This window comes from Grus americana, chromosome 1 (genome assembly GCF_028858705.1).
Source record: "Grus americana isolate bGruAme1 chromosome 1, bGruAme1.mat, whole genome shotgun sequence".
NCBI lineage: Eukaryota > Metazoa > Chordata > Aves > Gruiformes > Gruidae > Grus > Grus americana.
Genome location: NC_072852.1, coordinates 89,059,453 through 89,084,931, shown reverse-complemented (window position 1 = coordinate 89,084,931; position 25,479 = coordinate 89,059,453). Strand labels below are relative to the sequence as shown.

The 25,479-nt window shown below is 38.4% G+C and overlaps 1 protein-coding gene across 6 annotated transcripts in view; it reads left to right on the top strand.

Moving 5' to 3' along the window:
• STXBP5L (syntaxin binding protein 5L) overlaps nt 1–25,479 on the top strand; it is a 207,096-nt gene that overhangs the window by 96,742 nt on the left and 84,875 nt on the right. For all 6 annotated transcript variants that reach the window (XM_054813652.1, XM_054813650.1, XM_054813651.1 and 3 more), the window contains exons 6-7: nt 11,906–11,969; nt 19,047–19,130. In XM_054813652.1, the coding sequence (XP_054669627.1) occupies nt 11,906–11,969; nt 19,047–19,130 (148 nt within the window). The remainder of the gene's footprint in view (nt 1–11,905; nt 11,970–19,046; nt 19,131–25,479) is intronic.

The following is a 25,479-nucleotide window of genomic DNA, read 5'->3' as shown; positions in this document are numbered from 1 at the left end:
GAGGAGGTTGTAGCCAGGTGGGTGTTGGTCTCTTCTCCCAAGTAACAAGCAATAGGACGAGAGAAAATGGCCTCAAGTTGCGCCAGGGGAGGTTTAGATTGGATATTAGGAAAAATTTCTTCACCGAAAGGGTTGTCAGTCATTGGAACAGGCTGCCCAGGGAAGTGGTTGAGTCACCATCCCTGGAGGTATTTAAAAGATGTGTTGATGTGGTGCTTAGGGACATGGTTTAGTGGTGGACTTGGCAGTGTTAACGGTTAGACTTGATGATCTTAAAGATCTTTTCCAGTCTAAATGATTCTATGTAATACAGATAATCATTAATCTCACAAATTCAGATTTTGCTATTTTTATGAGGGTAGCCTGATCACTATCTCCTCCAAACATCCTATGAAAAGAATAATGGAGTGTATTGGCCCTAAGACTTTATGGAGAACTTTTCTTCATCGACCTGTAGAATCATTTAGATGAGAAGCACCTGGAAGTCTCTAGACCAAGCCTCCTGCTCAACACGGGGCTAATTTCAAAGTTAAATCAGGCTCATCAAAACCTAATGAAGTGACAGGAAAGGTAATGAGTGTCTGTTAAATGACAGTTCTCTGACAGGCTAACACAGGTGCCTGTGTCATGGGTATGAAATGGAGGGAGACATATAAAAATCTGACTGGGATAAATCTATGCTTCCTGCAAGTGAAAGCGTGAACAGAAATGAAAAATTATTTCTCTGCTGTTTCCTCTGTGAAATTCCAGCAAGAGGAACTACTGCAAGCAAACTCATAGTATTTCATGGAGTTTCTGAGACATCGGCTTCATGTTGTGAGGAACCTGTAACCTCTCTCTGGTAGTAAACTGAAATTCACCAAGCTCAGTGAACCAAGAGGACAGTATCTAAGAACAGGGCTACAGGCCTACAGTGATGAATCTAACTCTCTGTCTCAAGCAGAGATTACCTTGATAGCAAGCACTTTTCTCCAAAATTCTCCCCTTTCCCTTTTTTTTTCCCCACTATTGTTACTGACCTTCACTAATCACCGTGTCCCACAGGTTGACAAAACTGATGCCTCGTTTTCTGTCTTCCCCTTTGTACCTACCAGACTTCATAGGCATAGTCATAAAAATCTAATTTTATCTTCAAAGGAGATAAAAGCAAGGATTCAGAAAGTCTGCTGTTAAATCTTTTGTCCAGTTCTCAATTTTGGAATGTTTGTTTGTCCTGCCTTTGTAAGGCTTCACTCAGCTCTGCTCAGTAGTTTTGGCTGAAAAATTGCTGCTGGAAAATGAGGTTTAATCAAAACCTCAATCAATACGTTCATTTTGATGACTTCTTCAGGTGGGAAGTATCTTAGCTATTTTTTCTGTCTCACTTTGGTTTGGTGATGTTGACATATTAGAGGGTTTTTTGATTCCTGTGTTTTAAAATGTATATATTTACTATACTGAGTAGGTAATTTGAGCTTTTGAAAACAACACATTTTTGTTTTGTGTGCATTTGGAATTTTCTTTCTTCCAGACGTTAGGATGTTTCTATTCTGTGTGGAAATAAATCTGGAAGCTTTTTATAAAATGGAACCCACCAAGTTTCACTTCCTAATTCTTTCGGATAATTTTTTTTTTTTTAATGGCTACAACAGACTTTTTCTTGAGTACAGAATAGAATAATGCCTCTTTTCAATGAAAAGTATGTGGGAAATAAGGGCTGCTTCCTAACAAGTTTCAGTACTGAGTTGTTGAGATAGGCTAGATGCTGTAAAAGAAGATACCTCTCTAGAACTTTTTAGTAAACAAGCAGCTGCTTCTATCTTTGTATTGCCTAGGCAGGAGTATACCTAGATTTTCCAAATTTTTTCTTCCATAAGTTGTGAAAGGTAATGACAACATAATACAGATAGGCCTTGTCACCTCAAGTACTTGGAGATGCTATGTGGTTACCATAATAGTTTCTTCTCCCAAAAAGCTAGTTTGCCATGTACTGTTTTGGTGGCAGTTGAGCACAGGTATCCATTCATTACTGCTTCTAGTTCTATCGATCTTACAAGTATAACTTGATCCCTCTAAGCGGTGTGGTAGTCTAAGGCAGCTGTATCGTCTCCGTTCAATCTCATCATGTACTTCTGGATATGGAATTGAGGAAGTTGTTGCCTGTATTACACAGGTAGACAGGGAATCCTGTATGTCTCCAGATTAACTTCTCTGTATTAGGGTAAGAGGCTGGTAGGAATAATGGTGGTGTTTGCCACAGCAGCCACCTTTAACAGATGCTATAAGCACTGCTGAAGTTGAAACTAGGTGACTTTTCTCAGTAAAGTAATTCAAACTCTAACAAATTTATGATGTCTCTTCCAGCACTATTACTTTCTTGCAGGAAAAATGTAACTTAGATTAGCTTTTAAAGGGAATGTTATAAACTCTTAAGTGTACTTCATGAGGATAGGCTTATGGTAGTGGACTTTCCTTTGGAATTGCACTGAGACGTATTTCTGAGAGAACAATTTTATTTAGGGCTATTGATATATCCTTATTTGATTATATTTTTTCATCCTCGCATTATTTTCGCACAATCTTCACATAATTTTCCCATTTTAGTATTATAGAATAATAGGATAATTCATGTTGGAAGGCCCCTCTGGAATTTTCTAAACCAACTTCCTGCTTGCAATTAGATCAGCTATCAGGGCTTTATAGATTCTTAGGGTCTGTTGATGTTAGGTACTTTCAAAGATGCAAGAAAATAGGAAAACGTATCTATGTACAACTTCAGAAACAGCTTCAGCCTTACCATGAACGATGTAAGAGCTAATAGTGCTCATAACATTGTTTTTCATTCTGAGAGAGATTATATCATTTCAGAGTGTGGAATTAATTTGTCTATGTTACTATTCTCTATAAAGCTTGGAAGGAGAAGGTTTTTCTTCTGTGCAAGTATATTTGTGTCAAACTTATTGGCAAGGAAAGCCCAGTAAAAGTGATTGTTCTGCTACTATATTCAAGTCCTCAGTTTAGATTGAGGGTTTATAAGTAGAATTTTGAGTGTGTTAGATTTGTGTGTCATCTGCACAAACAAGCCTGAAGGAGAGTTCTTCCCTCTTTGTGCAACTCTCATCCAGTTTCTAAAATTGCAGACTAAGTCCGCCAAGATAATTTGACTTTCTTTCAAAATCCGTTCTCATTTTTTTCATTGACTTGTACCTACTTCTAATGAAATCTCCATGAATTTTCGTAATGTGGATTTAACTCAGTTGTCATTAAGATTTCAAGGCTTTACAGTGAAAACCAATATAAGATTGAACTGGTTAATTTTTTAAAAACTTGAAATGCTTTGACTTTGGAATGTTAAACTATATATTACCATACCTAAGTCACTGTAAAGCTAGATGACAGCTCATTTTGTGAGAGTACCAAAAAAAAAAAAAAAAAAAAAAAAAGACCTAGGTGAAATTCCAGTTCTCTTAGTTTTTCAGAATATAGTTGAAGAGAGCCTTCATATACGTTGCTAACACTATGGCCAAGGTAACCTAAAGAGTTTGGCATGCCTGTGTTGTTATTTCCCCCTTTGGAAAACACCTACAAGTTATATTCTAGACTTTCATAATGGACTGAGTTTGTCCCTCTAAGGTCATGATGACATTGCTCAGTAAATAATATAATAAATGTTATTGCATAGGTGAAAAAAATATGGACCATAGAAAATATATCCCAACAATTCATTTTAGTCTGTTCATGGACTTACCAAGGTTTCAACCCCACAAAGAGTTTAATCACACTTCTTGAGATTAATTCATTCCAGAGAACATAACTCTCATCCTCAGGAAAAAAACAAACCCACACTGTCAGTCAGTGAGGCCATCCAATGACTGCAAGAATTTTTTTCTAACAGTGATTCTGTTGCAGAGAAAGACCGAGGTGAAGAGGGTTAGTAGTTTAAAGAATTGAAGGAGAAACAGATTTGAATGTGACATTTTTAGACTTTGCATATGATGCAATAAATCCTTGTCCTGCATGGCTACTTTGACTTACAAAGTTGGCTTTTGGTTTGGTTTTTTTGGTGTTCTTTTTCTTGAAAGCTTGTTACCATTTTTGATTTTGTTGCCTACTTTTGTATCAAAATGTACTGAAAGGTCTGTAGAGCACTGTATTTTGGAGTGATAGTGGTTTTCTCATTATGATCTGTTCAGAAGCATCTTGTGGAGATATATGTCAAAAAGATGGTTGCGATACCTGTTTTAGCATAGGAACTACTGTTCTCTCATACAGGAGAGGACATCCAGGTTGCTTAAACAGTATCTTATATTAGTGAGAAATTAAGGCCTGAATAGTTAAATAATGCAAAGGAAACATGATTTTGGGGGGTTTTTGTTTGAGATGATTTTCAGTGCTGAGGCATAACTGCTTCTAGAATGTACAGGAAAAATTGCTTTATAAATTGTGTCACTAAGTTTCAGTGGACCTGGCCTTGTTCAGAGCTGAGAAAGAACATTAGCATATGGGAATTTTTAGGAGCGTTTTCTCTAGCAATTCTTGTCTCAGCCATTTCTATCATCTCATGCTTTGTCACTACCTCAGACCACATTGAAGCATCTTTTCAGCTAAGAATGAAGAATAACTCAAAACTTTTTCACTTGTCATTTCTCTTAATGTAGGAGAGCTAGTCCTTTCCCAGCAATGTTTGGGGCTTGTGATACTGTTTGGTTTTCAGCTCTCTAATAAGCAAACAGTTTCTCTCTTTTCTTTCAAAACATTTGGAAACAAATCTGGAAGAGGAAAATAGTACAGAGAAAGTGCAAGTCGCCAGACATCCTTCTTCTAGACATTTTAGATACTGTGTCTAAGAGTCAGAGTTGCATCTTGAGGTTGAACTGATTCTTACTCCAATTCCCAGCTTTGATCCACAGTATGTGAATGATGTATCTAACTCATTCTTTTAAATTTCTCTGTGACTCTACCAACGAAAAGAAAGTCTTACAATCTCTGGTGCACTGCACCTTTGTGGAAAGCAGAACTGTGGAAGATGTCTGACTGCTGGTGCTAGAGAAATTATGCACATGCATTTCTCAGCACTGTCACATTCAGTTATCTCCAACTCTGTAACAGTGACTAATATAGATGTTTTCTTTTCTTTTTTTCCTGTCCTAACTCCTTTTACCACTTTCTACCACCAGATTTTCATTCTCAGAAATCATTACAGTGTTTCCGTAGTTGTGCAGGCTAATTTTTTTCAAAAGGAAAATTGTTTTCTCATTATTTGATTCATACTTTGATTCATGATTTTGTCATACTTTACTTTTACCTGCTTTAAAGATTATCTTCATAGTTGAAGTTCTTACAATAGTATGTAAGTCGCTCTGTTTCTTAGAGTGCACAAAACTTCCCAGAACGGTGGAGGAATACATCATCTATGTATTTTACACATTTTCCTGGGTCCAAATTATAACATTGCTGAAGACTTCTTTTTGAGTTTTCTAATTTTAGAATAAAATAATTAAATAAAAGCTTCCATCCGTACGAGTTTTTTGAAGACTCCTATTTTACAGTGAATGGTTTCTTCATTTCAGTCCTGTTCTTCTGAGCAAGAGTCAAGTCTTAGAGCATATCAGCTCTCTCATCTCCCCAAATGAACATGCATCAACTAAATTAATACCTCCTGCTGCTGTCAGGAATAACTTCTGATGAAGTGCAAACCAGCTCAAAGTATCACTAGTTTCTTCACAAGCTTCTAGTTCTGTACAGGTGTCATGGGAACCCTTTGTTACATTGTTGAATTCTTCTGCAGTCTGTTCTTGTGGGCTTTAAGGTCAATGAAGGCTGTGAAATGTTGTAATCTTTTGTATCATTAGCTCATACTTTCTTCTTGCTCAGTTGAAGGTAGCTTTTGCTTCAGGAATTTTTAACTACAAATTATCGCTGATATTTTTTGGACTTGACCTTTTTTTTTTTTCCTCTTTCTGCTGTGTACAGACTTGGCTTGCTGTTTTATCCTTTTCGTGTCTTTTCAAAGCTTTTATTTGCTCAGTCATTCTCAGCTGTACCCCAGCTAGTATTTGGGAATGAAGAATTCTCTGCTCAAATACTTCACTTATGCCTTATTTTCACCTACTCTTTCTTCCTTATTTTCCCCTTTCTGGGAATAGGGATAGGATCTAGTTAGTTTTTGCACAGTCTCCTAAAGCCAGCTTGAAGGAATGCCTATACACAAGTATCTGGCATCAACAGTAGCGTGTTTTATTCATGATAGCTTCAAATGTGGTTGGTTTCCCAGTACCTCTTCATCCTTTCCAGGAGCTGTTGGATCTCTGCATTTGCTTTTAATGTAATTCAGGAGTGTTTTTCTTTCTTTTTAGGCTGTTCCACAATGACAGCATACAACTTTTCAGTCTCCTTGACAACTGTACTGTAATAGCAATGAGGAGAAACAGAACATTTTATATATGCTAAAGCTACATGAGGCAAAATCTTTTTGTATGTAGACGTTTCCACAGGCAGTATAATTTCCTGTATGAAAGTAGTAATTACTGTATCTGTAGCTCTGATAGTGTTTCATGAGTTCTGTAAACTAATATTATTGATATAATATAGTTAACTAAATAATTGCTTCATTTAATCCTACTTGTAGTGCAGTCACGATGTCTACCCTTAGGAGAAATTGACGGCACTCATTTTACAAGGAACACTTTTCTAGGGCTCCAAAAACATTGCTATTATTTCTATTTATACATACTTTCCCTGAGGAAACAAGAAGATGCAAGAAGTAAGGCAATGATCTGCCTTTGGCAAACTATTCCTGATCTTAGTGTGGTGCAAATTATTATCTTTGGGTTCCTAGCCACAGTCCTGCACTAGGAAAGAGACAACATCACTTCAGGAGAAGCAAGCAAGATGTATTGCCAGAGAAGATTTATCACGTCTCTCCTTCTGTATCCAGCCATAGGCCAGGTTCAGAGCAACAACCGAAAGACTGTTGAATGGAGAAAGTTATGACCCTTTCATGCACAATTTTCTTCCCCACTCCATCTGAACTGGTGTTATTTTGTATCAGTATATCTTCCCCGAAACATCTTCCCCCAGATAGGACTGTGCATGTCCCATCCCAAACCAACCCAAAAGCTTTGTTCTGCACCTTGTGAATATTCCTTATTGTTTAGTCCAAAGAGGAATCAGGTTTGATGCAAATACTTTAATTGTTATGTATTAAAAACCGCCAATGTTTCTTGGTGCCCCAGAAAGGCAGCTCAGGAGGGCTAGCAGGGAGTAGTCTCTACAATCCCAAAATGCTTCAGGTACACCTGTTGTCATCACCCCAGAAACTCTGTGTGATCTTATCTGCAATGGCACATCTGAAATGAGTTTTAGGATATACAACTATTTGAGAAAGATCCTTTCTTGTTTCCTGACAGAGTAGTCGTTATGACTGCCAAACTCAATAGACTCTCTGTTTCCTCTTACTTACGCAGAATCGAAGTTGGCAGCTGTTAAGTGATCAAGGTATTTGTGGTGGGTGGACCCAGGCTGCTTGTGAGACCCCCACCTAGCTGCTTTCTCACTCCCCTTCCTCAACAGGACAAGGAAAGAAAATAAGATGGAAAAGTTCACGAGTCAAGATAAAGACAGGGAGATCACTTCCCGATTATTGTCAATGGACAAACCAGACTTGACTTGGAGAAAATTAATTGAATTTATTGCCAGTTAAAATAGAGTAGAATGATGAGAAACAAAGGCAAAAACTAAAACACCTTTCCCTAAAGCCCTGTTTTTCCTAGGCTCAAATTCACTCCTTTATTCCCAATTCCTCTACCTCCTCCTGCTCCTGCCCCCTGAGCAGTGCAAGGAGATGGGGAATGGGGGTTGTGGTCAGTCCATTACAGCTCCTCTCTGCTGCTCCTTCCTCCTCACACTTTTCCCGTGCTCCAGCACGGGTCCTTCTACGGGCTGCAATCCTTCAGGATAAATCTGCTCCAGTGTGGGCTCTCCACAGGCTGCAGTTCATTCAGGAAATATCCACCTGCTCTAGTATGGGATCCTCCACAGGCTGCAGAGGAAATATCTGCTCTGGCATGGACCTCTCCATGAGCAGCAGCAGAATTTCTGCTCTGGTGCTTGGAGCGCCTCCTCCCTTCCTCCTTTGCTGACCTTGGAGCTTGCAGGGCTGTTTCTCACACTTCTTTCCTCTCTGCCTGTGCAGTGTTCTTTGCCCTTTCTTGCACATGCTTTCCCGGAGGTCCCACCCTCTTGGCTGAGGGGCTCAGCCATGCCCTGCGGTGGGTCCATTGGAGCCAGCTGGAGACGACTGTGTCCTGCACAGGGCAGCCCTGACGGTCCTCACAGAGACCCTTCCCCCTGCAACTCCTCACTGCCAACACCTTGACGCCTACACCCAATATTTGTCGTAAAAAAGATAACAAGAACAGAACCAAAGACTAGTGGTATGCATGTGAAAGCAAAACAATGGTTCATTGAGTCTTTTCATGGAGTGACATACCTGACAAGCAACTAAACTATTAAAATAATGAGGAGTAAGATAATTTAAATATTAAAATAATACTTAAATATAGAGAAAAGAGACTGAGGAAAAATAAAATCTTATACATTTAGTGCACAGACTTCTGTGTTTGGTATCAACTTTGCTGATAATATATATGAAGCTCTTACTCAACAAAACTAAAGAAATAGCTAGGAACCTAATAATGGAAAGATAATACCCCCAAAAGAAACAAAAAGTACCTAATATCCTGAAAAGCAAAAAGAAATTTTATTACAAGGTACTAAATCCCAGGATCCTCTAACTGTCATTTACAATAGATTCAAAAGAGAAATGGAGAAGGTAGGAAAATGTATTGTATTAGTGAAGGTTACCCCTTTTAGCTGAGGTCGTAGCATGGAAATCTGATGCTACGCCCCTGCAAGAATATAAGATAAAAATAAGACTGGTAGTAAAATAAAGTTTTATACCTTTTGCAGAGGAACAACTAGTTTGTGTGACAGCAAAAGTATAATTAGCCTAAAGTTAGATGTAATGTAGAGTGACTACAGCTCATGTAAGAGTTTGCTTTTTCCCAAAGACAAATAGATACATTCTTTGATAAGCAATGACATAGGTATCTTAAAAAGAAAATAGTGTTTGCACAGATTTATCTAAATTATTCTTGACTTAAAATTGATAGGTACATAGAGCAGCCCAGATGGGCTCAACCTTTAGCTTAGAAGACAGTGTGTTCTTTCCCTTTCTCCCTCCATCTGCCCCGATTTTGCCAACAGTTCTGGTCAAGTACCAACACTGGTATGGCCAAGCAACCCAGCCTGGGTACTGGTAGGTTCAATGGGCTAGGATAACCACCAAAAGCAGTATGCCTTGTCAGCCTGCATGTGCTCCTTCCACCATTTTGTCTGTTGCCAACTTAGTCATGTTTGCTTGGCTATGCTCCCTCTTCTGTCATCTGTCAGTGGTTCTTACCTGGCTAAAAAGTAAAATTTCTTATGCTGCCTCTTCTCTTCGCTGTTTTTCTTCTTATTCTTATCCTTCCTTCTTTGCCCATCATGGCACAGGCAGCATGTACCCCAAACAGAACTAATTCTTTCCATCAACATACTCTGACCAGTTCAGATAGGTGAACCTATGTCAGAAACAAAGTTCAAAGAAGCCCAGAATGTCCCAAGATGTCATTCATATTCACTCCCTGAGGACAGATGTACAAGCTGTGTGTGGGTCTAAGCACTGCTTGCAAATGTCCTCCTCTCACCTCTCGGTTCCCCATCACTGCCTACCTACCCTGCCTGCTCCCAGGTCCAGTGTTGTGGAAATTATTTTTTTATTCCAGTACAGGTTACTCAGAAACAGAAGTTCAGCCAGAGGGGACCCCTCTGGGGAGTTGGCTTGGATAGGAATGACAATCAGATCTCCCACTAACTGCATCTTTGCAAAAATTGTCGTGTGCCATGTCTCAAGCCAAACAGGTACTTGATGCTGGCTTAAAGATATTCTATATAGAATATTATTCTATAAACTGACTGTCCACTGCTTTCCTGCTGAATCTCACTTCTGTGCTGGGATATGTTGCAAAATGCTCTTGCCAAAGCCATTCTCACCAAGACCTCATGTAGAAAAGTACCATGCTGCAGATATTTGTGGAAACATGATCTGCCAAAGCTGAAGATGGTGTTTTGGCATTATCTCATAGACAAGGTTCACCAAGGAAGGGGCTTGCCACATTGTCCCTAGCTTTGTATACGCAGCTAGAAGTAATGTTAAAACGTATGTGAGGGATGGGGTATAGTCTTGGAGGCCAGTTGTCTGGCCTTTAGGTGACTTGAAGTTTTCTATCTCTTTGGCCTGGAATGAACTTAGTTTGGAAGGTCTAAGGATCTCTGGAGTAATTTTTCATTATCTTTAGCTCAGAGGTAAATATCAGAAAAGGTCTTTGCCACTCTGCTTTGGCCCAGCTTTGGTGCATAACCAAATAGCTGAAATATTGAAAACATTCTACAGGCAAAAAATAGAGGCCAGAGGAAAACGTTCATGCTTTTAAGAGTGTTGGAGCATAGTGTTTTGGGAAGGAGGATTCTATTCTCCACAGTATTTTAATGTTTGCCTGGGAACAAGGCATACATTGAGTTGCCTGGGAATTTTTGCATACTACTCTCAATCTTGATTTGGAGTCTGACCTGGTAGAACAGAGGCCAGTTTTGCTATAGTGCAGTATTTGAGCCAAAGGAAGAGCAACACTGTTCATTTAGGAAAATCCTTTGAGCAGTTTGGCTGGAGAACCTTGTTTTGGTTTGTTTAATTCTCTTGTAGACTGTTTTAAATCTTGTAGCCTAGGTAGTTTTAGGTATGGCTTCCAGATCAATTCTTAGCTTTATGGGCCCTGCCAATCTCTGCCATATTTTTTTTTCCTGGTGACCTTTGGTGAACCAAGACCAGCCACAGAAGTCTAGAACCTAAGCTGAACAGCAAGGGACATGTGCTCTGACCCCAGAACCTAGACAGAAGACAGATCCTGTTCTGTGCAGGCATTCAAATAGCCTTTGTCTTCTTGCTCTGTATGAATGCCAGGGCCTAAAGGTCTGGTCAGAAAAGATGATAGTTGAAAAATCTTCATCTATCCATTCAGTTTCCTATGATTTGCATTTGCTGTCAGGTGCTGGACATCAATGACTTAAGCAGCAGTCCCTGTAGGAAATCACGTACTACTTTGTTGCTACATGTTACAAAAAGAGAGGGGACAGCAAGAACAGTAAGTAATCTTTACAGAGGCCTATGAAGACTTATGGAATGGGTCTTATTGGCTGAGGAGCCTCACTGAACATGCATTGCATTGTGGGTGTAACTGTATTAGTTGGTCTGAAGATGTCATAGGGCATTAAAGAATAGATAAAGGCAAGATGCTCCATTTCAGAAACCTCTCTGCAATAATGCTAAGCAGCTACCTGATAGAGCAGTGTAGGTGAGATTACTGAAGCCCTATCACTAATGAAATTCAAACTTGGTGAGTCTTGTTATCAGTATTTGAAATTAACCCAGTGAAGACGTTGCAAATCCTTGGCAGATATACCCTTGAAATAGAGCAAGTGAGGAGGGAGGGCAGAAGGAGGGAGAATGGAGAATAGAAAAGGCAAAAAAGCCTTAGAAATGAGAGGGGGCAAATAATGTAACAGGAGGAATAGTGAAATTTTTTAAAGAAATAGAAGAAAGGATTCATCAACAGAGGAGAATCTTTGCCTATACTGGCAAAAAGGAAATAGAGGAGAACATGAAAAGATATGGAAAGCTTTCAGATAGTTATCTTCCCCTGTTGGGCTTTTTAGAATGACTTTTAAACCATTGGAGGTACGTGTTAACACACCTACAATTTAAGGTAAGCATGTAGCTCTTCATACAAAAAACATTCACAGATTTGAATTGATTTTTGTCTTGCAGATCTACAAAGACTCACCCTGGGCCAGTTGTACATTTAAGTGACAGCCCAAGAGATGAGGGAAAGGTGAGTACAACTAATGGTATAAAACATTTCAACATTTCATAGCCTTTATTTGCCTTGATAGCTTTTTCTTTTTGCTTACTCACTAATTTTATCACCTGCTTTCTTTCTATATTTGCAAGGTCACTTTTACTATTCTACAGTTTTTAAGAAAAAAAATCTCTTTGTACAACTTTAATGAGTAAAAAACCATGATAAAGACAACATACTGTACTTTGGAACCTATAGCAAATCAAACTTGTTTCTGATTAAACAAACTTGACTTTGCTTAAGTAAGAATTGACTAAAAACTGTATCATGACTTCAGTACTTGTATAAACATGCTATTATGAATGCATGATAGTAAGTTTTCATCAGTAGTCTTTTCTTATACAAGAATAATAACAATAGTAATCCACATTTGGAACTTGCTGCTGCTTGTGAACAGAGTTGAGAATAGCAAAGAGCTGTCAACAAGTGGAAGCGAACATACAGTCAGAGCATTAGGGTTGGTACATGTGATTGATACCATCAGGAGGCAAAATCAGAGTTGGCTTTACTTGTATGGTAGCTTTTCCAAAATGAAATTTGGCTGCCAGAATACCAGTTTTATTAGAGCTTTTTTTATTTATGTGTGTTGCTACTGAATTTTTGAGCATTTTGCCTGTGTGGAAGGTGCATTTAACTATCTCATCATTTTTGATCGCTTTGGCCAATTGCATTTTAGTGTGTACTTATAAAGGACTGCATCTTACAAATAGTGTATCTATTTGAGAGTGTGCCTCACGTTATGGTTATTGGAAACTAGCAGCAGTTTGAATTTCTGATGCTGATATGGGAGACATTATGCTGAAATGAATATGGGTACCTAGAAAAACACTGATGCCTACATCTGAATTTCATTTGCATTATCCATCCTCAGACTTATCCATATTGCAAGGTGAACTATGTGCAAACGATGCACTTGCCAACCAGCTCTCCAACAATTTAGATTAGATCTCTAAGCCTTTTTGGAAGAATTACAATAGATCAAGCAATTTAGAATACATGAAATAAAGTAATTAAATGCTATCAAGTGTAGTGTTTTAGCCTCAAACCAGAAGCCATCAAGAAATGCTATTTAACTATCTATGGCAAAATACCTGATAAGAAATAAAGGTGTACTGACGACGCATTACTCTTGTTTGCTGGCCACAACAGAAGCTACTGATGTCCTACCTAAAGCACACCATGTGGGGAAAAACGATACAATACTAAAAGAAAAAAAAAATCATCTTGTGAGTGAATGTGTCTTACAGGATTGTCATGCACTGTGTCCAAACAGAAACCTAAAATATTTTTACTTCATCAGAAAAAGAGAAGATGAAAAGATCCCAGGAAAGTGAGTTAGAGGAGAAATTGCTTAGAAATACGATTGCTTGTTGCTTAGAGGGCACACTGGAGACATCTGGGCACTGATGAAGTACTAGCATACTAACAGCAACAGCAAAATCAGATGGATCCCTATGAAAAACACACATTCGAAATTTATGGGGAGAAAGAGTAGAAAATGTAAGCCATACTGAAACCATCCCAGTGCATCTGTTTATATCATTGATAGATTGAGAGTGGTGTACAGAACAAATTGGTGCTAAGAAAATACTTGCAGATTTGCAGAATGTGGAATTGATAGTACTTGATGTTTACAGGAAGGTATCAGTAAAAGGTACAGACAGGTTTAAGAGAAGATCTAAGCACTAAATCAAAAGACATAGTCCTAGATCAAAAAATCCAACAGTAGAGAAAAAATTTTCAATTAAGTCTTATTAAACTTTGGTTGAAAAAATGAAGGATAAAACAGTCTGTCTTCAGAATGAGGAAAAAAATGAACACAACACCCCCCCCCCCAACTTCTGGGACTTTTGCTGTTCAGCATAGTTATAAACAACCTAGAAAAGAGAATAAGCAGTGATGTAATCAGGATTGCTGGTCTTTAGGAGGCTGAGCAACTCAGCAGTAAAATGGTAGATTAAACACTCTCTTTTGTAAGGATTCAGTGTAAATGATGGGAAGTGATATGTGTGTAGGAAAATATTTCTGACTTTATGTGTAAAACAATGGGTCTGAGCTGATCATTACTGTTTGGTATCAAGAGCTTCGAGTGATGATTGAGAGTTCAATGAAAATGTCAGCTCAATGCTCGGTAGTGACCAACAAAGAAAATCAAAATTAGGTATTATCTGGAGAAGAACAGAGAACAAAAGAGGGCTATTGCCTAAATGCATGGTTGACTTGCCTGCTGAATACTGAGTATAATATTTGTCCTTTTATCTCAAAAAGAACATAATCGTGCTAAAAGAAATTCAGAGAAGGCGCAAGGTTTTTTATATGAGCTAAGTGAGACAGGACAATTCATTATGGAAAAGAGCTGATTGGGATTCCGAGTATGAAAATCATAGTTGTTATAAAGAGGGTAGAGACAGTTTGTGATCTCTTTCAATACAAAAACTAAAAAGATATCAAATGAAGCTGACAAAAGTCAGATTCCAAACAAGGCAATTAAGTTGTTCTTCAAATTTGCAATGGGTAGAAGCTATAAAACTTTTTCCAAATGCTGTGAGAGCTGAAGATGTATATTGGCCACAAGGGAGACTAGAAAAGTTAACACAAGAGAAATCAGTTTGAGGGTTACTGAAGAGGTTTGCTGGATTTTCCTAAAAGGTTATTAAAGTTGAGGTTAAATGGAATCATGTCTAGTTGAAGAGTTGGCTGTCTTTGAATGAGAAAATTACTTAGGCTGAGAGAGTATGTGAGAATATGATAAAAGTACTTGCCCTCCTCACATATTGTTCTTGGTATTTGCTCTTGGCCATTTAAGTACAAGATGCTGTGATAGATAGACCTTTTGTTTAATTTAGCAGAGTTGTTGTTAGGTAATAGAGCTATTTCAAGATAGTTCTACATACTCTGCTTAGCTCCTCAGCTTCAAGTTAACCAAAGACCACCAAGAGGTGTTGGTGGGGGAAATCTCAGATTCCTCACGTCACTTCATGGGGAGGGCAGCAGAAGAAAGTGTTCTTTACCTATGTTTCAGGAATTAAACAGTGGATACAAATCAGTCATAAACATTGTTCAAAATACAGATATTCTTGTGCTCTACAAGTACAAGGGTGCAGTGGTATATCCTTCTCTGGGATATCACGAGGTTGTTTGCAGATCTGAGCATGTTTCACTGAAGTAAGTAAGTAGCATTCTTCTATGGGCACTGAGTGGTTGAGAGTCCTAAAACACAGACAAATCTTTCCAAATCTAGAACAATCATAAGATCTCTTTTTGAAAGCCAGGAAAATTTGTGTGCTGACTGTATATTCATCTTTTAAAAATTCTTCAAATTCCTAAAAGTTCCAGTTTTGACTGATGACCAGTTTTTCTGTGCCAAAAAAAGTGAATGTAATTACAGAAGATTTCTGCCATTCAAATTTTTTCCAGAGTGCCCTCCATGCAAATTATCAAGGCAGACTTTAGAGACAGTCTCTTTTATGAATCTAGCCAGCCATGGCTGGAAGTCAGACGACAAAGAGAATTTAATGTGTCACTTAAGAACAATTTGGGGACCTAGTGATTAAGTCCATGAAATATAGCTGTGTCTGCCAAATCAATGAATAAGTGTACATTAGGAACAGACTGAAGTGCACAGACATTTTTAAGTGGCAGATCTGTAGCAAACATGATTTTTCTTGCTGACACAGGAGAAGACATTAACTGCAATGATCTGCAGTTTCCCAGCAACTGGAGAAAGCTTAATAAGAAAAGGTTTAATGTTATTAACTATTAGCTGGTGGACTAAACTTCCAATCTCTGAGTCTGTGTTCTAAGATCTAATAACACCTAAATACAGTGTGCATTTGGCAGGCTTGTTTTTTTTCCTCCCAGCTGTTTTGTGCTACCAGGACAAGTAGAGGGCTGGCTGGCATGTACCAGGATGAAATTAATTGATTGTAAAGGAGAAATCTCCCTAAAACATCACCATCAAAAGCATTTCATGAAGAAGGATTTGTTAAGTCAAAATGTGGAGCAACTCCACTAGACAAGGAAGGTCTTGCCAGGACTCCGGGTCCTCCCTCCTTCAAATTCTGGCCAGCCTTCTGCATGATTCTTAACCTAATTAAGCATGAGTAATTAAACAAGGTGCCAGGAAACACAAGTTGAAGAGAAATCTTTGGGTTTTTACTCCCTTGACTCTTCTTACATGTATTTTTTTTATTCATCTAGGTTTTCTCCTTCAGCTGCGTTTATGGATGTTTTATTTTTTATCTCATTAAATATTACAGACATAGAGCTTGTTCCAAGTGCTCACTATGGCCAAGAGGAGTGTGAATATTTGAGTTTCCTGTGGTTCAAACAGATCAGAGTTCAGAGCATCATAAATATACTGAGACTAATCACATTCACTCAGTTGGAATTCTGACTTTAGTGTCATAACACAGTACTAGTGGTTTAGCAGCATGGCTACCACCTGAGCAAAGACAGAGAGAGAGATTCCCGGCTATGCAGCAAATCTGTTTATCTTTCAACTTCTTCCCTGAAATTGCAATGCTTTGTATCTTGCAATTCAGCAGTGCTGTTGTGCATTAAGCGTTTCAGCAATAGAGCAGGTGAAATGCTGTCGCCGATAGAAGGTGTTTAACCTTTTAGTAATTATCTGGAGTGTGATATCTTTGCAAAAGAGAGCGATAAAAATCAAAAGACAAGCCTGTTTCACCAGGGAGAAAGGCTTATTATGAAACAGGGTCACATAATAAATGCTTTTCTATTCCTTCAGTTTCCTGAATATATTTGTACAAAAGCTGAGGTGAAAAGAATACTGGCAGATACGAACTGAATTCAACTGGTTTGGTACCCAGCTGTAATGCACTGGTGCAAGTGCTTGTTATGATAACAGTAAGGAAGGCATTCAGACTCCATAAGATACTGATTAAAATATCATTTATTGGAGTTAATGCAAAAAAAGAAGATGTTCTTGCATTCCTTCAGATGGTGGGAACCTCAAGTTGTGCAGCATTGGATGGACCTCCAGTACGGGCACAGCGCACTGTGCTGGTCCCCTCTGTGAAGAGGTTTGCTAGCATTTTGGTCTTTAGAGATTCCAAAAGATTTTTTTTATTATTATTATTCTACTCATTTCTACTGTCAAGCAAAAGGACATTCACATGAGAACATACTGTACTGCCTTACATTAAGATAAAGGCAAGGTCACAAATCTGCTGTAATCACCCTTACCAAGTGGGAGCTGTCTGCTGGCTGCTTCTTTACAATTAGACAGCAAAGTTTATCTTATGGCCAAGGAATATGTGCGGTACAACACAGGCCTGACAGCCAAGCGCTATGTGCAGCACAGCACAGGCCTGCACCTACTCAGGTGAACTGCTATGTGAATCACTAACACCTGGATATACATTTGTCTTCCATTTAGGATCACTACACTAACAGCAAAAGCAGTTGCAGTAAGACACTTCTTTGTTCATTCTCTCAATGGTAATCTATTATCCCAGAATACCATATGGCGTCCTGACACCAGTGCTATCCAGTTAGCTGCATTCTTTCTGAACAGGATGTCTTTTCACATTTACTCTGCCACAGAATCCCATATGGACCCATCCAGAGCAAAAATGATAAATATTCTGGAATTTCTCCAGGCCAGTTTGATTTTTTTTTTTTTCAAGAGCAGGATTCTTAAGTAATCACATACTGTTCATATTCAGGTATTAAATATACTAACTATAAATCATTTCTAGATTAGGTAATACATCTCCACATAACGAATATTCTCCTGGCAATATAAAGAATCATATCTAGTAGGACTGAGAGTATTCCTAGACTCTTTTATAGCAGTATTGATATATCAATTATATTCAACTTGGAAGCAAAGTGCTGTTTTGTTTAGCAGTCCAGCCAAGTTTCATTTTTATGATTTATGAAAGCTAAAGTGAGTGATGGCAAAGATGCTGGTAAGGTCTCACAGACTAAAAGACAGTCTCATCATTCTTCTGCTCAAATTCTTAACACAGAAATTGTAAATCCTTGCCTGCATTCTGTGATCTATGTGTTTATGGACAAAGAACAACTGCAGTTATCACTGCCAATTGTATAAAATAGTTCATAGTAAAAATGTGTTAAGTCTGTCAGTTTGGTCATTCCCAGTCTTCATGTCCAGGAGAGATTCTTAGGAAGATGGGCTCTATGGGAAGCAGTTTCCAGGATACCTAAGTAGGCCAGACTTCACATCTTTCATAAGATCTGAAATTCATTGTGTTCAAATGAAGAGTACTCAATACAGTGCCCGATCAATAATTCAGTTATTTTCAATAGAGACAAGGAGAAAGGATTGTGTTCATTCTTGCTTTTCTCCCGAGCATCATTTTTCTTCTCTTTCATCTTTTGACAAATCTTCTTTGCTGGTATTTCTCAGGTGTGCATAATGATATGACATGCCAGTTCTAGAAGAAGTAAAAATTGGCATACCACTTAATTTATTTTCCATTTCTAGGAAAGCAAGCAATCTATTCTCTGCAAAGGGAGTTCTTCAAAATATTTTAAAGCAGTAGAGAGCAGAAATTGAAGGAATATATGTAGTTGAATGAGAGTTTAATCTGGGGACTCTTTGATTTGAAGTTATTTAAGTGATCTCTTAGATGTCAGACTGTTTTCCCTCCAAACAGGGGCAAGGAAGGTAAGAAGCGAGAGGAACATGCTATGGTCTTATTTTCTCTGCAGATACACAATTGTGAAGACTGTCCAGGCACATAATCTTGCAGAAAAAAAAACAACCAAGCAACCCCCCCAAAAAAACCCCAAAAAACAAAGAAAAAAAAAGGAGTATGAAGCACGTTTTTTCTTCCATATTAAAACTTAAGTTGTCAGTAATGAGAAGTAATTTATACTGAAAGATAAATTGAAAGCTGGGTATTACATGATTACATGTAGTGCAAACTACAATCTTGCGCATCAGTCTGGCTTTTCTTTTTATAGTGCTTATTTATTTTTTTAAAAAAATCTCTTGAAACCACAAAGTATATACCTTTTGAATCTGAAAGTATAATTGTGTTTGTTTCCCTTCTCCAGCTATTGATAGGCTATGAAAATGGGACTGTAGTACTCTGGGACTTACGATCTAAAAGAGCTGATCTGAGAGCTTATTATGATGAGGTAAGCAGTTTCCATTAATTCAGAAAAACTGTTATTCAGCAGTTTGTCATATGTCTTGTTCTGGAAATACTGTTTGTGGTATGCTTTTGATCAAGTTATTGACAATAGAAATCAAACCCTGAAATCTGTAGTTCTAATGAGTTAGGCACTTGTGAGTGTACTATGACATGGAGTCTCTTCCCCTTGATTCTGACAAATTCATCAGCTTCTGTGTGGGGATCCTCAGTTGAACAGAGTTTAGTAATGAGCTGACCTGAGATATAGCTATGTTAGGAATTACATAATTATCTTTACTCTCTTTAGTATTACTAGAACATGAATTAGAAGACAAATTATTTTGTAAGGTTATTGATATTCCTTAGTACTCAAGATCTGATTAAAGTTTTTCAAAATTGTATTCTCATGGTTTTATCAGACAAGTGCCTCTTGTTGTTTGTAAGCAGATTGTATCAAACACAGGTGCAGTTCTTGTATCAATAAACAGGCTGTTTCAAAAATAGATATATTCCTAGTTATTATGTTTTTAGTACTAGCCCCAAGAAAAACATCCTTTGTTCTGCCAGCCCTCCTGTAAACTTCACCATGGATGAATGTGAATGCAACTACAACTGAAGGTAGAAAAGGTCATTTTCTTTGAAGTGATCCAGGCAGTAATTGTTTCCCTGTAGTTCTCTTTCCTTCTTCATCTTGCTACTTTATTACATGTAAGGAGAATATTTGTTTATTTTCACTCTAAAAAGTAATCTGAATATATCTGAATCCCGCACTCTTTTAGGCCTGTTTTCACAGACACATTAACACTGCACTGAGCTTCAAGGTTAAGATTCTGAGCATCCATATAGTAAATGTTCTAAAGGACAGGGTAATTTGGAGTTTAAACAGGCTAGCACTTAAGCCTCAAGACATGCCCACTAAATTGTCTCTAAGTCTGCCTGTGCATACTGTTGTGAATTTGCACCTGTTCTATTACTTAAGGCTGGACAACTTTTTCCAAGTCTCCTGGCGGGGGGGTGGGAGGTGGGTGTCTGTTCACTCACTGTCTTCTCATGCTCAGAATGAGACAACATAAACTAGGATCTTCATAATACTGTTTCCTTTTTTTTTTTTTTTTTGCTTGTTGAGATAGAGTCATTGGGTGTCGAAAAGTTCTCATACAATTTAGTTATTCCACATTTTTCAGTACTGTCCTCAGGAACTTTTTTTGGCCTTTTTATCAGTCATATGCTTTCCTCCTCAGTGGTTACTTGCTGTGTCATTACTCCACTTTGTACAACTTACGATGACTTGCTATCATCTACTGAAATAATTGCAAGACTCTTCTTTTGTCTTTAAAAGGGTTGTGTGACTAGCCATTGTACTTTATTCCAGACTTTCAGGCTCCAGACTGATAATGTTCCAGATCTGCTAGGATTCCCTAGGGAGCCCCTGCGAAGGGTCCCTTTTTAAATCCTGGGTTATATAGCTTTTGTGAGTCACAAATGATTAGTTAGGCATGTGCCACTTGGTATTTGGCAATAACACAACTTTTGAAACCTAAGCTTCTTCTTACAGATTGGTCACCTAAGATCGCAGTCCAGAAAACATTGTTCTTGCTCCCCTTCACCATTTTATCTGGACTTGATGCAAAGCTTCTGTGCCCCGTGACATCTGACCAGTCTTTTGGTATCGTTGTTCTGGTGCTGAGCCACCCAGTCACAATTGCAGGGTATCTGTGAGGTCTCAGATAAATTGCTGTAAATGTTCTATATCTTCATTGAATATCAAAGTGCCTCTTTGAATGGGCTCTGAGTGAAATTAATCCAGCCTCATTTTTCTTACTATCATTATGCTTTCTTTAGCACCAGTTTTGAAACTAATGTAGTCACCTTATTTGATGTTGAAAGAACTGGAAATCTTATCTAACTCCCCACATCCTCTTCTGGCATCTCTAAGGATCATCAGATGGCATGATCTTTTCTGGCTTATCAGTGAGGAGATATTTCTGTTTAGTATCAAAAATTCCCCTGGCACCAGACTTCTCCATTAAGGGTGCACTTGGTGTGTACTGTGAGAAACAGCTTATTTTCTTGTCTTTGAATAGACTGCGAGTGCTCATCACCAAGACAAGTTCTTTCTTCTCTGTAATCTTCTTCAGATAGCTGTCCAGCATGGTAATGTCACTCAAAATAAATGTCAGCACCCTCAAGACTCCATCCGAATACTTGTCCTTTCACAGGATCAAGCCTCAACTGGATTTCTCCTGTGTTACCCTTGATGGCATTGGATTTCAATCTTCTCAGACCGGCTGTTGAGAAGGAGGCTCTCTGTTGTTATTCAGATCTGTAGAACCTGTCACTGTGCAGCACAGGAGTGCGAAGTTAACAGCAGATATTTTTTGATACAGAAGAGGAAAGGAGGCTGGTAACTGATTGTCTATCTACAAATCTAAATATTCTTCCTTTTTAAGTTCAAGATGGGGACTATATCTGCTGACATTCAATTGTTATAGAGAGGAATAGTTCCGTATCTTATGAACTTAAAGCTATTTCTTTTCATACAGCCACAAGAAATGCTTTCATCTAATTGTCAGTGAGAACCATTATTAAAAGGTCTCTTCCATTCAATTTTTCACTATATTGAATGCTTTTTTTTTAATTGAGGTCTTAGAATTACTGGACACTCAACTCAGAATAGGTCCTATTTATATGCACACTTGAACAGTTGGCTAATAAAAGGATCATCAAGAGATAACAGTTCTCAGTCCACTAGGACATCACCGCTGTGCAATCTTGCCTATCTTTTCTAGGCTGCATGGCATCATACCAGTGTGATGATTCACATCACATGAGACTTGCAGACATGGATACAGGACGTGTTGCAGACATCTTCTCAGAATATGTGTAATGTTATGACAGGGGGGTGAGTTCTTTCCTACAATATTAGCAGGATCTGTCAAGTACTTGCAGAAGTATGGTCTTTCACTTTCCTTGCTGCCCAGATTAAAGTCATGGACACATTGCTCCTAGAATAAACAGCTCACTGAGACAACCTAATATCTTCTAAGTGGTGGAGCTGAAGACTCTGCCCCCTGTTCACAGACCTGCAATTGCAGCATTTACAGCTGCATTCCTTACTGCATCTTCATCATGCTGCATATCTTGAAGACTGGAAACCTTTAATAGATAAAACATGTCTGCTTATTTCAAATGAGAGAAGTTCTCACCAAGGATGGAAAAAGCTGTACAAGTTGCATTACCTGCAATTTCTCTGCTTGGTGTTCTTGTAGGCCTGTATCTTCCCCTTAAAAGCTTCTTCCTGATACTTACATTTTACTCACCAGAGCTAGAAGTAGTCCTGTCTCTCTTTTAGCCCCACTGATGACCAGTTTAGAGGCTGCCTCAATTCATCAACTCCTGGCACAAGGAGTTTCTGTGTATTCTTATCTACAGTGTCAAAGTTTCTCAGGAGACTAAGATGTTCTTGCTTGTGAAACACCTGGTGCCAGAGTGGAGCTTGAACCTGCTGCTAAAGAATCTTGTGTCTGCTCTTCAAGATGTCAGCTGCAAAATCGTTTCTTTGTGTGATGATGATTGTCATCTTCTCAGTGGTGATATGTATGAGATATTCAGGCCCTTTCAATCAATGCTCCTATATGATACCCTCTATAAAAGACTTTCCTTGCAATCCCTTTTATAAGTTACTTCAAAAGTTTATTTCCATCAATTGGTATAAAAAGACAGCACATAAACAAGCCAGATCCTTCAAAGGATGTGCAAGTAATTGTTGATAGTTGGCAGACCCAAAAAACCCAGCAGTCTTCATATGCAGACTGTTTAAAAGCTTGACAGGTTTTGTCAACACACATTCAGAGCTTCCTGAAGCATCGTCATCATCTTTCATTAGAACACATCTCCAAAATGAAGCTGCAGATTTCACAGAGACATTTGCCAAACGACATCTCCCTACTGTAACAAGCACTATGTCATTATGGAAGTATCAAATCTGATGTGGCCCTTGCTGTAATGGTCCTTAATAGTAAGATTCAAGCAATGGGATGAGATGAGTATGGTGCTTGTTCAAAATACGGTTAAAAGTGGTCCTAGAGTCCCTGTGAGTTCTTCTCAGTGGAGGAGGTTTGTGGTTGGGAAGGAACTGAAATGGTGTTGGGCATGCTTAATTTTAGTACATGCTGAGTATGAGAGAAGATGGAATATGTATGCAACCACTGTGGATATTGCAAAAGGAGAAACATACCCAATCTGGAGTGATATGCTTTATGTGCGTACACTGTGTGAACATTCACATGAGTCACCCACCATGATGAACTCCTGTTCTAAGCAAATAACTGCTCCTTTTTTGTGTGGATGCTAAGGAAGTGGATCAGAACACGAGACATATTCTAGCAGAGAGAAAATTAGGGACTTGTTGAGTACCACCTTTCAGTATTAGGCATTACTCCCAGCTGAGACCCTCAAAAGCAATTCTAAGTCTTTCTTGCCTGTTTCAGGACAAAGTCTGACAGGTGAGTTTGAGTTGCTGCTATGCCAACTGTCTGTGACAGGAGCATTCCTCCTCAGCACCACTCAACAGGAGATTTATGCTGGCAGCTGGCACCAAGCAGCTGAGAGGCAGTTTAACGAGCAGCTTGGTACAATTTTCAGCTGCTGGTTACTAGCTCCTGCTCAGACACAGTTAGCAACTGTAACCATGTGAAATGTTTCTATGTGTGATAACACATCAAAAGCAGATTAAAATTTGGCATGATGGCAGGCATGAATGAGCTCATGTCAGAATTATATGCATGAGGATAGACATGCCTTCAATGTAAGTGAAGCAGCGCTCTCCACAGATCTCAGGTTCTCACTACCTGAGGGCTATGGCATTGGACTCTGTATGAACCATCTTGTGGTGTTATGTTTTGTTGCTTCAGTTATAGTTTGGTATCTTACAGGTCTTTAAGAGGAATTGTGTGCCAACCCCCCTGGTAGGTAGAAGTTTGAGTGACATATCATTTGAAGATAAATATCTAGAGTTCACTTTGTTCAGCTCTGTTTGTTGAGTCTTTATTGGCATGATTCGCTTACTCGTGTGTTAGCAAAGCACTCATACACAAGGCATGTGAGATTCCTGTTAAAACTTCTGAGTCATCTTAATGCAAAGGCTCATTTGTGGCTATGCTGTTCTGCCTCAGGACCTGAGTAAAGTTTTGGGAAAGGGTCACAGCCTTTTTGTTGTTTTCTTCTGATATTCCCTCCAGACCATAAGCCGTTACCAACCATAATAATCAATATACTTATTAAACGAGGAAGACCAACAGGGAGTTTTGAATAGTAACCAGTAGCACTTAGGTTTATCTTGTCAGCTTAAACAAAATTGATATGGACAACTCCAATGCTGACTTATGAATACCCAGCCATGATTTTAAAGTGATGTGAATAAATCAGGTAAATGGCTATATGCAATTCTAAGTGCATGAAAGGCCTTAGCATTTCCCAGGTTGCAGAAATGGAAATTTATTAAACTGCACTCAAAAACAGGTCTTTTGTATATACATTTGCATAAAAAGACATTGTGAATTTTGCTATTTGGCAGCTAACATTTCTGGAAGGGAAATGGATTCAAGGGAAAATTCTGTGAGTTTGTGCTTCTGAGGGGAGTGTGTGAGAAACTGCGGTATAGTTAATGAAGCAATACTTTGTTTTGTCAGAAAATGGCTTTTGTTAGTTTCCAGCACATACCAGTGAAAATGAAGGACTTACACCATTATCCTTTCAGCTTGTTTGATGTAGTTATGGATACTTTCAGTCAGTTCCACTAATTATGCACGAAATACTAAGAATGGTCTATTAATTAAGTGTTGCTTTTTGGCATACATAACATTCATCACATGGTACTTGACATTGTGTACATAGGAGAGCAATATTCCTCTGTTCCAAAAGTATCTTACATCATTGTTTTGCTAATTTCCTATATGAATGAAACAATCCTGGTCTCCTTAGTGATCTTGTTTTTATACTAAACATCCCAGATTTCTGTACTTGCTCTGAAACTTAAGTATACAGGGGCAAAAAATGATTCAAGAATAGAGTGCTATTTCTACTTTTCCTAAATAGTCCTCTGGGGACAGTGGCATGTGTTACTTGTAAAACTTGTCACACAGAATTCCCTGTACGTTTGCCAGATGAAATACTTGTCAGGAGAGCTATCAGACACATTACAATTGCACTGTATGTCCCTTGATCTTTTACTGTAATACCCTGTTCCTTCAATTTTGATCTGATTCAGTACAGGCTTTCTTACATTCTTGTGTTATGTTAGCATTTATAATGAATTGTTTTGCTTGTCTAGCAGTAGATTACAGCCATTGGAT